The sequence below is a fragment of the Vigna radiata genome, chromosome 10 (assembly GCF_000741045.1).
Source record: "Vigna radiata var. radiata cultivar VC1973A chromosome 10, Vradiata_ver6, whole genome shotgun sequence".
Taxonomy (NCBI): Eukaryota; Viridiplantae; Streptophyta; class Magnoliopsida; order Fabales; family Fabaceae; genus Vigna; species Vigna radiata.
The window spans coordinates 9246668-9261773 of NC_028360.1; the positions used below are offsets into that span (position 1 = coordinate 9246668).

The 15106-nt window shown below is 30.9% G+C and overlaps 3 protein-coding genes across 3 annotated transcripts; all 3 read left to right on the plus strand.

Annotated features, from left to right (window-relative positions):
• The first annotated feature begins 228 nt into the window (after positions 1-228).
• LOC106775646 (histone H4) lies at positions 229-771 on the plus strand. The gene has a single exon (XM_014662785.2). It carries the CDS (start codon positions 299-301, stop codon positions 608-610), a length of 312 nt encoding a protein of 103 aa, XP_014518271.1. The 5' UTR covers positions 229-298; the 3' UTR covers positions 611-771.
• Positions 772-1383: 612 nt separating this feature from the next.
• LOC106775644 (calmodulin-binding receptor-like cytoplasmic kinase 2) lies at positions 1384-5071 on the plus strand. The gene is made up of 6 exons (XM_014662783.2): positions 1384-2897; positions 3116-3357; positions 3493-3658; positions 3917-4006; positions 4130-4428; positions 4505-5071. The coding sequence occupies exons 1-6, from the start codon at positions 2654-2656 to the stop codon at positions 4826-4828; spliced, it is 1365 nt and encodes a 454-aa protein (XP_014518269.1). The 5' UTR covers positions 1384-2653; the 3' UTR covers positions 4829-5071.
• Positions 5072-9933: 4862 nt separating this feature from the next.
• On the plus strand, positions 9934-13457 carry LOC106775643 (non-specific phospholipase C1). Its single transcript, XM_014662782.2, has 3 exons — positions 9934-11229; positions 12331-12507; positions 13040-13457. Exons 1-3 carry the CDS (start codon positions 10149-10151, stop codon positions 13357-13359), a joined length of 1578 nt encoding a protein of 525 aa, XP_014518268.1. The 5' UTR covers positions 9934-10148; the 3' UTR covers positions 13360-13457.
• Positions 13458-15106: the final 1649 nt, after the last annotated feature.

Consider the following 15106-nt stretch of genomic DNA (forward strand, 5'->3'; position numbering starts at 1 on the left):
TAAAAAGTAATGCCACTGAATTCGGCAAAACAAAGTCGCAATCCGCGTACCGCTTTAGAAGACAATCTCTTACCATTGAAATAACTTATCCACGGTCCTGACTTGTCGATTTACAGTCCCGCGGATCACGAAGCAGAACCGTCGATTAATTCCAAATCCAACGTCAGAGATCAGATTTCAAAAACACACCAGATTCCTCTTCCCGCTCTAATAAATACGCCCAATCTCCCTCTCATCATCAATTGCAATTGAATTCGAAACATCAAATTTCAAAGTTTAGCAAATTTGCATTGCGAAGATGTCAGGTCGTGGAAAAGGTGGAAAAGGTTTGGGAAAAGGAGGCGCTAAGAGGCACAGGAAAGTGCTTCGCGATAACATTCAGGGCATAACAAAGCCTGCAATTCGTAGATTGGCAAGAAGAGGTGGCGTTAAGAGGATCAGCGGTTTGATCTATGAAGAAACTAGAGGTGTTCTCAAGATTTTCTTGGAGAATGTGATTCGTGATGCTGTTACCTACACCGAGCATGCTAGGAGGAAAACGGTTACTGCTATGGATGTTGTTTATGCCCTCAAACGACAGGGAAGAACTCTCTACGGTTTCGGAGGCTGAATATTGCTAACTTCTATTGAATTGTACTTTAGAGTTCATCTTACTGTTATGTTGATTTGATAGCATGCTTAGGTTCAAGGATATCTGTAAAGTATGCTTGCATATTCTGTGCAACTTCAATGCAAATTAATTGATGAAATATTGTATTCTCGTTCATTTTATCTTGTGAACTTTTCTCTTTTCAATCTTTAGATTTCGAAAATGAATATTCAGCTAATTTTTCTGCTGCCTATTAAACATGCTTTTATTATTTGAGGTGGTGATGGTACATTGTAGGTAAAATTAATTTGTTCAAAAGTATTGAACTGATGGGTTTAAAGGGTTGTTGGGCCGGTCCATGTTTTCTGTGGTCCTTCTATTTTATGGTCCATTTTTCTGGCTTGTTGGGCCATAGGGGTAAGACTAGGAAATTATAGGTCTATATCGGCGAGTAGTACATGTCTATATGTATTTATTATATGAATAAAAAAAAATACTAATTTCAATTTTTATTAATAATTTGTCTATTATTTAAAATAATGATAATTAGTATAAGGCCAGTCAAAGTAGCAAAGAGAAGTCAAACCAAAGGGGGATTCCATTTTCCCCAAGCGTTACGTTGAAGTTAATGAAAATAATAGATAGGTCTAAATCAATGTATTCTGTTCTTCATGTTTTCTTCACACATGCTTTAATATATTCATTCTTTATATTATACTTTCTGATTAATTATTTTTTCTAAAAATTAAGAGCAGGGTAGGAATAGGAACTTATTAATTTTTCTTCATGTTTTCTATTATACTTTATATTATTCATTCTTTTTCTGTTGTTTTAATAATTCTGAATAATTAGAAAGGTAGTGATAAAAATATTTTAGAAATGTTGAAATTGAGTGAGTAGGTTCACACATGGGTCACAGGTCAATCATCCTAATAACATAGTTTCAGATTTTATGTTCTATTAAAAAATCTGTAACTTAAATTCAAACCCATCGTATGCGCTTTCATATTGTTGTGTTTTATAGACTCAACACGTGTTTAAGAATTTTTTTGTTTTTTCCATAGATATGATATGATGATACCTTATAAAACTGGTATAAAAGAAACATGAAGATAAAATATCTTCAGTCATTCTCTCTCAGTAATCATGTGAATACAAGTTGTTAGTAAGTGACTTTTTCTGTTTTATAAATCACACCCACTTAGAAAGAACAATTTTGTTTGAATCAGAAGCATATTCAAAAACAGTGATGATCTAGTTACTGTTTAGATGACCCTATTCCGTATATTGACATTGTAAATCAATCACATGTCATTCTTATGGTCTTCTGGCTCATTTCCGCGAATGTTTTTTTCCTTCTTCTTACCTAGAAATTCTTTGTCAGTTTCCAGGAATCCTCAAACAATGTCTTTTCTTCCATTACAAGATAAACAACAAATCGAGACATGTTCTTATTTTCTGACTGACACCTACATACCAAACTCATCTTCTCCATCAATACTTTCTTGGTCCTAGTTTTTGCTGTTTTGAAAAAAAATCAGTCTAGTCAACATCATTATTTTCAAATGACAAATTATCATTACCTTCTCTCACATTACATTCACAGTTTAAATTGCTTAAATTCTATCTTTTTCTGACTTGACTCATCTGCATAAACAGTGACCCATTTCAAAACATTTGCACTTTAGAAATAAAGAAAGGTTGATTACTTTGTTAAAATCTCATACACACTATGAGAAGCAGTAGAATAGTTTATAACAATTTGTGCATTAGGAAGGATCAAAGGAAAACCGCGTGCTGACTATGACTACCACATTCCGGTCAAACTCCAGCTGGCCATGGACCAGGAATGGTTTTAATGCTTCTTTTTTTTTTCTTGGCTGGTGATCCTTTGACCTGTGGGATGTAAAAGGTAGGACTTTTAGTTATAAAATAATAACTTCAACTTGCAGGAAGCAAATTCACATTGGAAGAACAAAACGCATGAAATGGAAGCCTTTGAGATCATCTTCCTTTTGATATTTGGTTACAAGAGATGATATGGAATAGCATTAGCTTCTGCAAATGAAGAAAACACCAGTTCACAGTTTGCATCAATCTAATCAAAGAAAAAGGAATGTTGGTGTCCAAGATAGAGGTGCAGGGAACGGCACACGGAAGCGCAGTGCTGAGAACCATTCTGTTCTGACATATTTCAATTCCGTCAAGAATTTTTTTTCATTTTTTCTATCTGGGAAAAGAAAATTTGCCTCAGAAGCCCCTCAGAGTGATGACGGAAAGACCACACACAAAGTTGGAGGGGTATCGTGTAAGTTTCTTGAACAAAGATCTGTGCTTTCTTCTCTGCAATTTGGTTATGTGAGTTGATTTCATAGTGTATCTGTTCACGGTCAAGTCAACCCTTTGTTTATCTAAAGATTGTCAATGCTTTTAGGGTATTCTATTTAGCTTAGGGCATGGTGATGTGTTTGTGAGATTGCGTTCTGATGGGTTTTCCCAAAACTAAATTTCTATTGTAATTTGCAGCTTCCGCAGATGTATCGTCTGATAGTTCTAGGAGTTCATCAAAATATGTATTCTCTCAATCCTCTGCATCATCTGGCACTTCAAGTAGCCACCTTGGAGTTGGGAACTTCACCTTTGAGGAAATTTACAAGGCAACAGCAAAATTCTCTCCGGACAATAAGATTGGGGAAGGTGCGTTTGGAACAGTGTATAGGGGAAGGCTTTATGATGGATCCCTCGTGGCTGTGAAGCGTGCCAGGAAGGTATGACATAACATAATGATGTTCATCTTTCTGGATTCTTTTCAATTGAAGTTGAAGTTGGAGAAGCATGTTCATAATAAGTGAGACTGATCATATTTTATCAATGAGACTGATATAGGAGAGATTTGTTGACAGGATTTGCAGAACAAGAACTTAGCTGAGTTCAAGAATGAAATAAACACCTTGTCAAATATTGAGCACAGGAGCCTTGTAAGATGGCGTGGGTATTTGGAGCATGGAGATGAAAAAATTCTTGTTGTTGAATATGTTAGTAATGGAACTCTTCGAGAACATTTAGATGGTGAGCCCAGTTTATAAAGAAACTCTAATGATTTCAGCAATCCCTCATAGTCTGTTGTACAGTTATCAAATAGTGATGAATGCTCCAAACCAGTTTGAAGAATAAACTAAATCTTGTGACATGTTTGGTTGTCTTCAAAAGTCAATTTTTGTCTAAAAGTAGTTTTTGTATAAGCAAGATATTGGTTGCTTTTGCAACCTTTAATCCAAACATATGTGCCTATGTTGACATACAAAAAATTATCACTTGTTAATGCAGGTTTTCGGGGAAATGGACTTGAAATTGGTGAGCGTCTGGACATAGCTATTGATGTAGCTCATGGAATTACTTACCTTCACATGTACACAGGTATGTGTCATTAGAATTAGATTACAAAATAAACAAATTTTGGATGGCTTAATTATTGCAATGTATCTACAAGTGTTTCTGATAAAGTGATAAATTATAACCTTGTTTGTGTTTGATTGACAGATCATCCAATTATTCATAGGGACATCAAAGCATCAAATATCTTAATCACTGATAAACTAAGGGCCAAAGTAGCAGACTTTGGTTTTGCTCGGTTGGGTTCAGAAGACCCTGCTGCAACCCATATTTCAACTCAAATAAAAGGAACAGCTGGGTACATAGATCCTGATTACATGCGAACGCATCATCTATCTGAAAAGAGTGATGTCTATTCCTTTGGTGTGTTGCTGGTTGAAATGATGACAGGACGACATGCAGTTGAACCAAAGAGACCTCTTAGTGAGAGAGTTACAATTAAATGGGTAAGTTGGTCCATTGCTATGAAATTGTGAGAACATTGAATGAACTCTGAGCTGATATAGTTTACATGGCATGCAGGCAATGCAGTTGTTGAAACAAGGAGAAGTTGTGATTGCCATGGATCCAAGACTAAAGAGAAGTCCAGCATCAAACAAAGCAGTACAAAAGGTTTTGAAGCTAGCTTTCCAATGCCTTGCACCAGTGAGGCGATCACGGCCATCTATGAAGAGTTGTGCAGAGGTTCTGTGGGAAATCCGCAAAGATTTTACAGATAGAACATCTTCTCATACTCATAATGCTTCTCACCATTCTGCAAATTTCCCTCAAAGAGATGGGAGGAAGAATAGGCATAAGACATATGGTATTGAAGATGGTAAAGGCTATAAATTTGTATCAGCATAATCAATTTCACTTTGGAAGTTTGTTCATTGATTGTTCAGATAGTGAACACTTGTCCACTACAGCTCTGCTTTGTATAATCTTCCTTTTTTGAAGCTGTTAGCTTCACAAGCTTTTCTTTCTTCCATTTTGAAATTCTCAAGCTTTTAGATTGTTGAGACTGTTTGTAACCCAAATGAGTAAGATTGCCAAGTTAAGGGACACTCATCAGCTTCAATTTCAGGGTTCTGCATTTTCTTTATGTCATAGCTTGGGTGTTCTGCAAAGTCTGTTATAAAGGACAATGATATTTTAATAACTCTTTTTTAACAACCTTTTTATAACATGATATTTGTCATAATTCTATTGGTCTGTTTGAATTTATTTTAAAAAAATATTTGAAACGAAGCAATCACAAACTACCACATATGCATTGTCAAAAAATTGTCAAAAAAGAGTTGTTAAATAGACTTTTTCCAAACAATAAACAATAAACAGTATTTCTTTTTTTTTATAAAAATGAGAATCTATTATTTGACTTCAATAATATGATTGTAATATTTAGAAACTTATGATTAACATCGAGCAATCCATATTATATTTAATTATTGAAAACTAGCATGTGTACGCTTTTCTTTTTATGATAATAAAATAAATAATAAAATTGTTATTATTGTTCTTACGTAAATTAAATATAAACATTTTTTATAATTTTATTATAAATAATTTTTGTTTATTTTACAGGTAATTTTCAATTAAAAAATAATTAAGTTTAAAAAGAATAATCAAATTAAAAAAGATTAATTTAAAAAAAATCACATAAAATATATATTTGATAAAATAATTATTTTAATTTAAAATATTTTTTATTTAAAGGTGGAAATTGAAAAATAAATATGGATACGAATAATTTCTTTATACAAAGATAGCATTTAGTTTTGGTTTTCAATTATAATTTTTAAAATAAAATGTTTAAAGATTGTGCTTGAAATGACTTTTTTAATATTGTTTTAAACAATTTTTCATTTATTTTAAAAATAAATCAAGAATTAGATTTCAGTTTCAAATTCCACATGAATATGTTGAGTCACAAATCATATATATTATATACCTTTAAGGTGGTTTTAATATATAAGATAGAAAATGTTTAAACTTTGAAAGTAGTTGTTGGAACTACATTGAAAGAATCTTTATTTTTGACAGTCTTATAATTAATTTCACGTGTCAGTACTTAAAATATTATCTTTATCCAATTATATTTTTTTTCTGTGACTTTTTGCAAATAATGTCATAGGAGATAATAAAAGTAATTTCAACAAGATAATTTTTTTTAAATAATTTTGTTTGTTAATTTTGTTTATATTTCAAACATATTAGCCATCAAAACATATTTTTAAAGTGATTACAGTAATTATTGTTTTTAACTAATCTTTAAAACTAAAATCACTAAAATATACTTTTAAAATCAATCATGTAGTTTAGTCTTCTAGAAAAGTATGGAGTATTGATTATGCCAATTTTAAACTCAGATAACTTATTTTATTATTTTGTTGAACATAAAAAATGTATAATATATTATTACGTATGTGTGATTTGTCATACATACGTTAGACAGTATTAAAATATGAATATAGTGTTTTAGTATTTTATTCTTAATCTTTTACATACAAGTAAAAAGAATATGAGGTTCACATAAAGTCAATTTTCAAACTAAAAGCTTTGTTGTTTTTCCAAATAACAGAAAAATACGAGATATTGAATAAGTCAAAATTTTAAAATTAATAATATATCTAAACTTCACGAGTTATTGAGTGAGATAAGTCATATCAATTTTAAATCAACAACATATTTTAATCTTTAGATAATATTTGAAATATTATTGATGCTGATTTAAAAATTAATGTATTTAGATATATTAGATATAATAAGTATATGAGTTTTGACCTACAATTATATTTAGTTCTGTTTTTTTATCAGCAAAATCTTTTGGTTCTGTTACAGTATGCAAATTTTAATACTTAATAATTAGAAAAAAAATCTGTTTAGTGTAACGTAATATTGCATGTAAGTACTGATATTTTGAATTTTTGAAGTGAAATTGTTGAGTAGTGTCTCTATAAATAGATGTTGTTGGATGAACACTAATATGATCATCTAATGGAAACACTTTCTGAAATTCTGAAAGTAGCTTTTTCATCTTCTGCCAATATCAACAATTCCTTCAACAAAGTAAATGGAATGGAAGATGAAGGTAAATTATCATTATTGTGAAATAAGTATTTTTGAGCATGACTGGCAATTTGTAATATCACATCTCATCAACGATTTGCTAGTCATGTTCAAAATTATTTATTTTTCAAATTAATGTATTAAATGTCAATTTTTTTCAATGATTTATAGTAAAGTTTGATTATGTATTTATTAGTATAGTCTTGAAAAATAATATATCTAAATTTCACCTTAAATAAGGATTTAAACAAATTTTGTATTGAAAGCAATGTTTATAATTTATGTAAATTTGAGTTTAGAATTCATTGGTATTGACTTTTCTCAGTATACTCATATATGATTTTAATTCCATAGTTTTGTATACTTTTTCTTTTAATGTCAATTTCATAATAATATTTTTAGTTTTTTTATTTTATTTTTATAAGTGCTCTAGAATGTTTTTTCTTGGAAAGGATTGTACTGAATTGTAAACCTACTGTACTTATGGTGGTATAGTTTTAGATTGTGATAATAATGCCTAATAACTATTTTAGTAATTTAAATCACTTTGAAGTAAAAGTGAGATATCCACCTCACACGAGTTGGTTTTTTTCATTTTACATATTTATTGAAGTATAAAAAAAAAGTGAATTACTCCATTTATGTTGTTATAGTTATAATAGTAGAATTGTTTATCTAAATATCTTAATATTATTATTAAAATAAAATTTGAAAATTCATAGACAAACAAATAAGTTAACTTAAACTATTCGAGTAATATTTTAATATTTTAAAAAGTTAAATTCTAAAACTACATAATTAGATATAATAAATAATTATATAATAAAAAACATTGAAACAATATTAAAACAACTCAAACCATTAATAAAATTAATGGAAGGGTCAACCCACTTTTAATCTACGACTACATTATGGTTCCGTAGTCAGGACGCAAAAATCGTAATGATCCAATAACCCATAACATAACTCAAAACAAAAATCGTTTTAACATATTAAATAAGAATAATATATATATATATATATATATATATATATATATATATATATATATATATATATATATATATAGATATAGATATAGATATATAAATATATTATAAATTTGATTTTTAATTGATTTGAAATTTTTAACACATTTTTTCTCATGTTGAGACATGTGTATTTTAACGTGAGATTAAATATAAATAAGTAGTCTAATAACGGATTAATCAATAAGTCTCATAAATAATAAAATATTCATTTATTTATATTTTTTATGAATAAAAGTTAAATTAGTTAATTTTTTTTTTAGTAAAATACATAATAAATTTTGAATTATATATATATTTATAAAAAAATTTCTTTTTAGGTATTATTAAAGAAATATTGAAATAATGTTTGATTTAAAGAAGATGATTGGATTGACGAAAGTGATAAGAATTTTAACATGTTTCAATCTAAATTCAATCTATCTAAATAAGAAGAGCTAATATTGATTTATAATGAATGAATTGGTCATTTATAAATGTGATTAGTATAATGGTAAATTTATTTATAACTTAAAACAAATGATTTTTATTATTAGTTTAATTAAAAATATATTAAATCATCATTCCTCTTTATAACTTCTATGACCTATCACTAAGTTAATCAATAATAATTGAATGTTAGGATTCGATTAAAATTTTTAAAAATTACTAAATTAATTTTTTTTTTAACTTAACTAAAATTAAAGAAAGTTACAGAAGTTTATTTGATCAAGTTTAATTATGTGAAATTTTATAATTAAAGTGTAAAAAGCATAAGTTATCTTATTTATAAGTTAAAATGAATTTACGTACACCCGAAAAAATATCTTTTGTAAATTAATTTATATACACATTAATTAATTTATATAAAATATTATGTTTCTTATATTTTTCTTTTTAAAATAAAAGTTTTGAATAAGACAGATAAATATTATAAAATAAAAAATTAATGACGTAAAGTAATATTGTTTCTTATGAAAGAAAAGAAAGTTGTATTTGAAAAATATTGATATAAAATATTATATAAAGGATTAACATTATTTTATATTCAAAATTCTTATTTTTATCTAAATCCACCTCTTATAAATAGGGATCAATGACCAATTGGTTGAAAGGGTTATTTATTCATGTGCAAACAAACTTTCAAAATACTATAATGCTAATACCACTACCATATGACCTACTATTCAAATTTGACTAATTCAAAATCAATAAATAAATAAAAAATATCACTATCTAACAAACTCTTTTTCATGTATATTTTAATGTTAATTGAAATTTATTATAAATCATAAAATCCAAACAGAAACTCAAGACATCACCTCAAATTTGTATTTTTATTTTATTTTTAATTGATAATAGAATGTGTGTTCAAAGGAGCATTTTATAATATTAGGAAGATTTATTTTATAAAACAGGTCAGGAATATTCTTCAAACATACTAATATGTAGCTTGTAACGAATTGTAAAAGTTAAGAATACTGTATTTCAGTTTGTCTTATTTTATTTAAGAACTTAAAAATACTGAAATACTTTTATATATATTCATTACTTTCTTGTTGACTTATTTTATTTCAAAATTATTAAAATTCATCATCGTCAGATTGAATTTGAAGTAAAATATATTTTTCTGATAAGAAAATATTAAAATTAATAAGGATAATGATATTGGGACAAATTTATTTCATAACATTTGAATATTGATTATGTGTGAATATGTAATTGGTTAAAAGTTATTTTACAATTAATAATAATAATCATAAATATTATTGTGGAATAATTTTTTACCAATTACACATAATTAATGTTCTAATGTTGTCAGAAGAATATTGTCTAAATATCATTATCCAAGATAACGTGTCATTCCGTTTTAAAAAAAAGCTCCACAGCTTTGGGTGTATCGTAGAAAAGCAAAAGACAAAGACAGGAACAGAAGATCCTTAATTTGAAGGCATATCCAAGGTAGTGTGGTCTTTTACTTTATTACCCCTCACTCACCTCTTAATTAAGTAACTTAACCGCATCTCCTTTATGACCTCAACTAAGCAACTTCAACTCATAACTACTATCACTTTTTCTTCACTCTTTTCTACTTCCGCTCACCGGAGATGCCTCTCCGGCGAGTATCCCTGTCACTTTTCCTTCTCTTCCTCCTTATCTCCGTCAGCGTCGGAAAGAAGCACAAATTCTCCGGTCCGATAAAAACCGTGGTGGTCATAGTCATGGAGAACCGCTCCTTTGACCACGTCCTTGGGTGGCTCAAACCCTCGCGCCCAGACATCGACGGCCTCACCGGCACGGAATCAAACCCTCTCTCCGTCGAGGACGCCGCCTCCCCTGCCGTCACTGTCTCCGACGACGCCCTCTTCATCGACGTCGACCCCGGCCACTCCTTCCAAGCCATCCGCGAGCAAATCTTCGGATCAAACGACACAACCCCAAATCCGGCCCCTATGAACGGCTTCGCGCAGCAAGCCGAGTCCATCCTCCCCGGCATGGCCAAAACCGTCATGAGCGGCTTCAAACCCGAAACCCTCCCCGTCTACACCAAACTGGCCACCGATTTCGCCGTTTTCGACAAGTGGTTCGCGTCGGTTCCGGCCTCGACCCAACCGAACCGGTTCTACATCCACTCCGCCACCTCCCACGGCGCCATGAGCAACGTCCGGAAGAACCTCGTCCTCGGCTTCCCCCAGAAAACCATCTTCGACTCCCTCAACGAGAACGGCCTCACCTTCGGCATCTACTACCAGAACATCCCCGCCACACTCTTCTTCAAGAGCCTCCGCAAGATCAAGAACGCGGTGAAGTTCCATGACTACGCCCTCAAGTTCAAGAAGCACGCCCAGAAGGGGAATCTCCCGAACTATGTGGTGGTGGAACAGAGGTACTTCGACGTGGAGGTTTTGCCGGCCAACGACGACCATCCCTCGCATGACGTGGCGGAGGGGCAGATGTTTGTTAAGGAGGTGTATGAGATTTTGAGGAAGAGTCCTCAGTGGAAGGAGATGGCAGTGTTGATTACATATGATGAGCATGGAGGGTTTTACGATCATGTGGCTACGCCGGTGGAGGGTGTGCCCAACCCTGATGGGATCATTGGACCTCCACCCTATTACTTTGGGTTTGATAGGTTGGGGGTGAGGGTGCCCACTTTTCTTATCTCGCCTTGGATCGAGAAGGGTACTGGTATGTGATAAAAATTTTTGAGCTTTTTCAAGTTTTGTTGCTTCATTCAGATTTCAAATGATTTGGGTTTTGCTTGAAAAACTGATTTTTTGTAGTGATTTTCATGTTTGTACTGTTCTTATCCAGAGGTTGTGGTGGTGAATTGAGATTTGGGATTTGTCTGTGATGCTTTTTTGTTTGAAAAACTTTTTTTTATTATATTCGAAAATTATTGGTGTTTCAAAATGGAAACAGACGGCAGATGATTTTCATCTGTTCTAGTGTGTTCAGGGAACAACTTATATTTAAGTTTTTGAGCTTTTGTGGTTATATTGGATAATTTAGATGATTTGCGTTTTGTCTGATTTTAAAAAGCTGTTTTTTAAATTATATTTTGAATACCATTTCTAGAAGGAGTGTTTTAAAAATCCGAAAAACGGGAATAGTTAGATTGTTTTCGTCTTGTTTTCAGGGAACAAGTGTTAAGAAAATAGAGATATGATTGTGGGACAAAACTTTCAGACGTGGATCTGATTTACTCAAAACCACTAGATGAAATCTCAGTCATTTTTTTAATATATAAAAGTTTGGAGAAGTATGGATGTGTTGAGACAAACAAATTTTAGAAAACAGTAATCAAACAAGGTCTTGCGTTCTTAATGAGTTGTGTTTTGGTTTTATGGATTCAGTTTGTTGAATGTGGTTTGGCTTTGTTGGGTTGCTAGGGTCTTTTGACTTGGTGCTGAGTGTGTTTTTGTTGTTGGACTTGGAATTTCAGTGCAGTTTTTTATAGAGTACATGGCCGTGTTGATGTCATTTTGGGTCTTGACATGGAGTTAATTGGCCAGTAGGTGGGTACTGATATTGGAGTTTTGAGACATAATTTTATGAATATACTCACTTTTGCACTTGATGGAGTGATGTGTGTGTACCGTTATCAGTATTAGGGGGAAATAAGTTTTGTATTACTTCAAACTGATGTACTGAATTATGCTCCTGTGTACTTGTGTAGTTTTGGTGTAATCTTTATGTATACTGTAGTTCTCACTTCTCAGACAATCTATGGTCGTAGGCTTGTGTGTTGTAAGATAGTAGCTTATTGCTTGAGGCCAAATTTTGCAGTGATTCATGAAGCAGAGGGTCCAACCCCATACTCTCAGTATGAGCATTCATCTATTCCCGCCACAGTGAAGAAGCTTTTCAATTTAAAATCCAATTTCTTGACAAAGAGAGATGCATGGGCTGGTACCTTTGAAAAGTACTTTCACATTCGTGACACTCCTCGAGACGATTGTCCAGGTTTGGATCTACTTCTTCGATACTTACATTACATCTGATTCCGGCATTCTTGGTACTTTGTTATGGTAGCAACCAATGCCCTTTGAACTACTATGTGCTTTGCTGAATTCATTTGTAGTCTCTAGTCCAAGCATCCAAATTAAGCAACCTTTTCCTGACCAGAAATGACTGTGTGAAAATTTGATCTATCACCAAAAGTTAACTTCATATTAGTATATAAAAAACTTAACAATTTGGTGTTCTTTTGACAAGCTCAAGATACTTGTAAATTGTAATAAGACTAAGCCATGCTTGAATGTAGTGTTGGAAATTTCCTATGTCTTTCATGGTAACTGCATTGAGAAAAAACTAGTAAGTTGCCACTTTTGTCTGTATGTAAACCAGATTTGGAAGTATATTGAAACACCAACCATGTGCATCCAAAATAGAGCACACAGAGCGTTTTATCTGTCATTTCGCATTAAGAACTGTTTGATGCATATTTCATGCATTATTGTTTTGAACATTATTTCCATTATGTTCATTTATACAGAAACTCTTCCGGATATCAAGACACTAAGGGATCATGGACCAAGAGAAGACTCAAGTCTGTCAGAATTCCAAGTGGAATTGATCCAGCTTGCATCACAGCTGAATGGTGATTATGTACTGAACTCTTACCCAAACATTGGTAAAACCATGACTGTGAAAGAAGCAAACAGGTACGCAGAAGATGCAGTGAAGAGGTTCGTGGAAGCTGCAAAAGCTGCTCTTAAAGCTGGGGCTAATGAATCATCAATTGTCACAATGAGGCCTTCCCTCACAAGCAGAGTTGCAGTGGGAGATAACAAAAAACATGTAGAATCATACTGATTCTTTCACACGCCACTGTAAATATAGTATATATTTACCATATTCAATATAATGTGTAACAAAAATTATATTCAAATTATTAGAAATATTTAACCAGATAATTCATCTTTTTAGTCAGTTGGTTGTTCTTAATTGAAAAAAAAACTTACATTTCCTGTAAACTATTTTTGAATCTGTGCCTCGTGTTTCTTATAAAGAGGAATCCTAGCACTAATACTTTTTTTCTTTTTTTATATTCTTTATCTGTTACAAAAAATATATTAGATGTTACAAATTTAAGTTTTTTTTCTCGATTTTTCATGATTTTTTTTTCACTCCAATGTTTTAAAATGATTAATTTATCTTTTCTATTTTATAACAATTATGATTTGGAGGTTTAATTTCTCTTAGATTGTTCGAAAGTTTTTCAAATCAAAGAATCTAAAATAATAATTCAAGTTTCAGTAATAAAATATGAATCTCTCAGATTTTATAATTCATATTAAGAACTAAAATAAACTTCAAAATGCATGATCTATGAAAAACATCTCACTGAACCAATTTTAAATTATATAAAGAATTATATTTTAGAAACTTTATAATAGGTATTAACTTTCCTTTTTGTTTTTTTTTTTATTTCTTAGTTTGATCCTTAATGTTTTTATCTTTTTATTGTTTTAATAAATTATTTATGTAATGACATATAATTAATAAATTTTGAATGTTGATCCAACTGAGATGTCATAATTTATAATGATATTTTATGATTATTTTTAAAGTTTCAAATTGAAAAATCTAACATAATTAAAAATTATAATTAAAGAAATATATAAAAGTTTAAATAATAATAAAATATAAATTTTCTTTACAAATAAAATAATGATTGAAAATCAATATCCTGTACAACCGAACAAGAATCGAAGATCAATATTCTCACAATTAGGATAAATCTCTATTAAATATCATAAAAGCTTTACGTAAGTCTCTAACATATAGCATATTAAAGCTTTAACGTAATTATTTTTAAAGTTTCAAATTGAAAAATTTAACATAAATAAAAATTATAACCAAAGAAATATTATAACTGAATTAGGGTTTAACACCAAAAAGTGATTCTTCTCTATCTATTCTTAGAAATACAAAATATCATGTTCTTTTTTAATTTATGTTGATGACTGATGAGTCGATATTTTCTTGACTTCACTTAGTTTATTGTACTAGAATTAATCAGGGAATTGTGCTTAATTGTCCGATATTGTCCGATATTTTCCCGTTTTTCCTAAATCTGCTTAATTTGACAGGAAATTCTAATTTTAATTAATTTGAATTTTTTGAGCTAATTATTTGCATCATTATTTGTAGGAAAAATTTTGGAAACACAATTTGGTACATTTGGAGGAGACAAAATAAATTCAAGACTCTAAGATTAGACATTTTAAATTTTAGTTGTAGTGTAATTTAATTGTTTAAACTTTTTAGACAAACATTTGCATTGGACTATTATTAAAAAATTATGATGAGCCCAACACTTGTCACCCTAGGGTTTTCTTTTATTTTAGGGTGGACCCCACCCATCCTAAAAGGAGGACACATGGCCTTAGGGATCCCAACAATTCCTATCAGCCGACACTTGGTGAAGAGAATTCAAGTTCTCTCGGAGAAAGATATTTTGAGGTGCTGTAACGTTTTCTTTCTTGGAAGGGAACCATGCCTATGTATTTGGATTTTGGATGATGGGATTCACTGTTTCGTTTGCTTGCTGAATGAA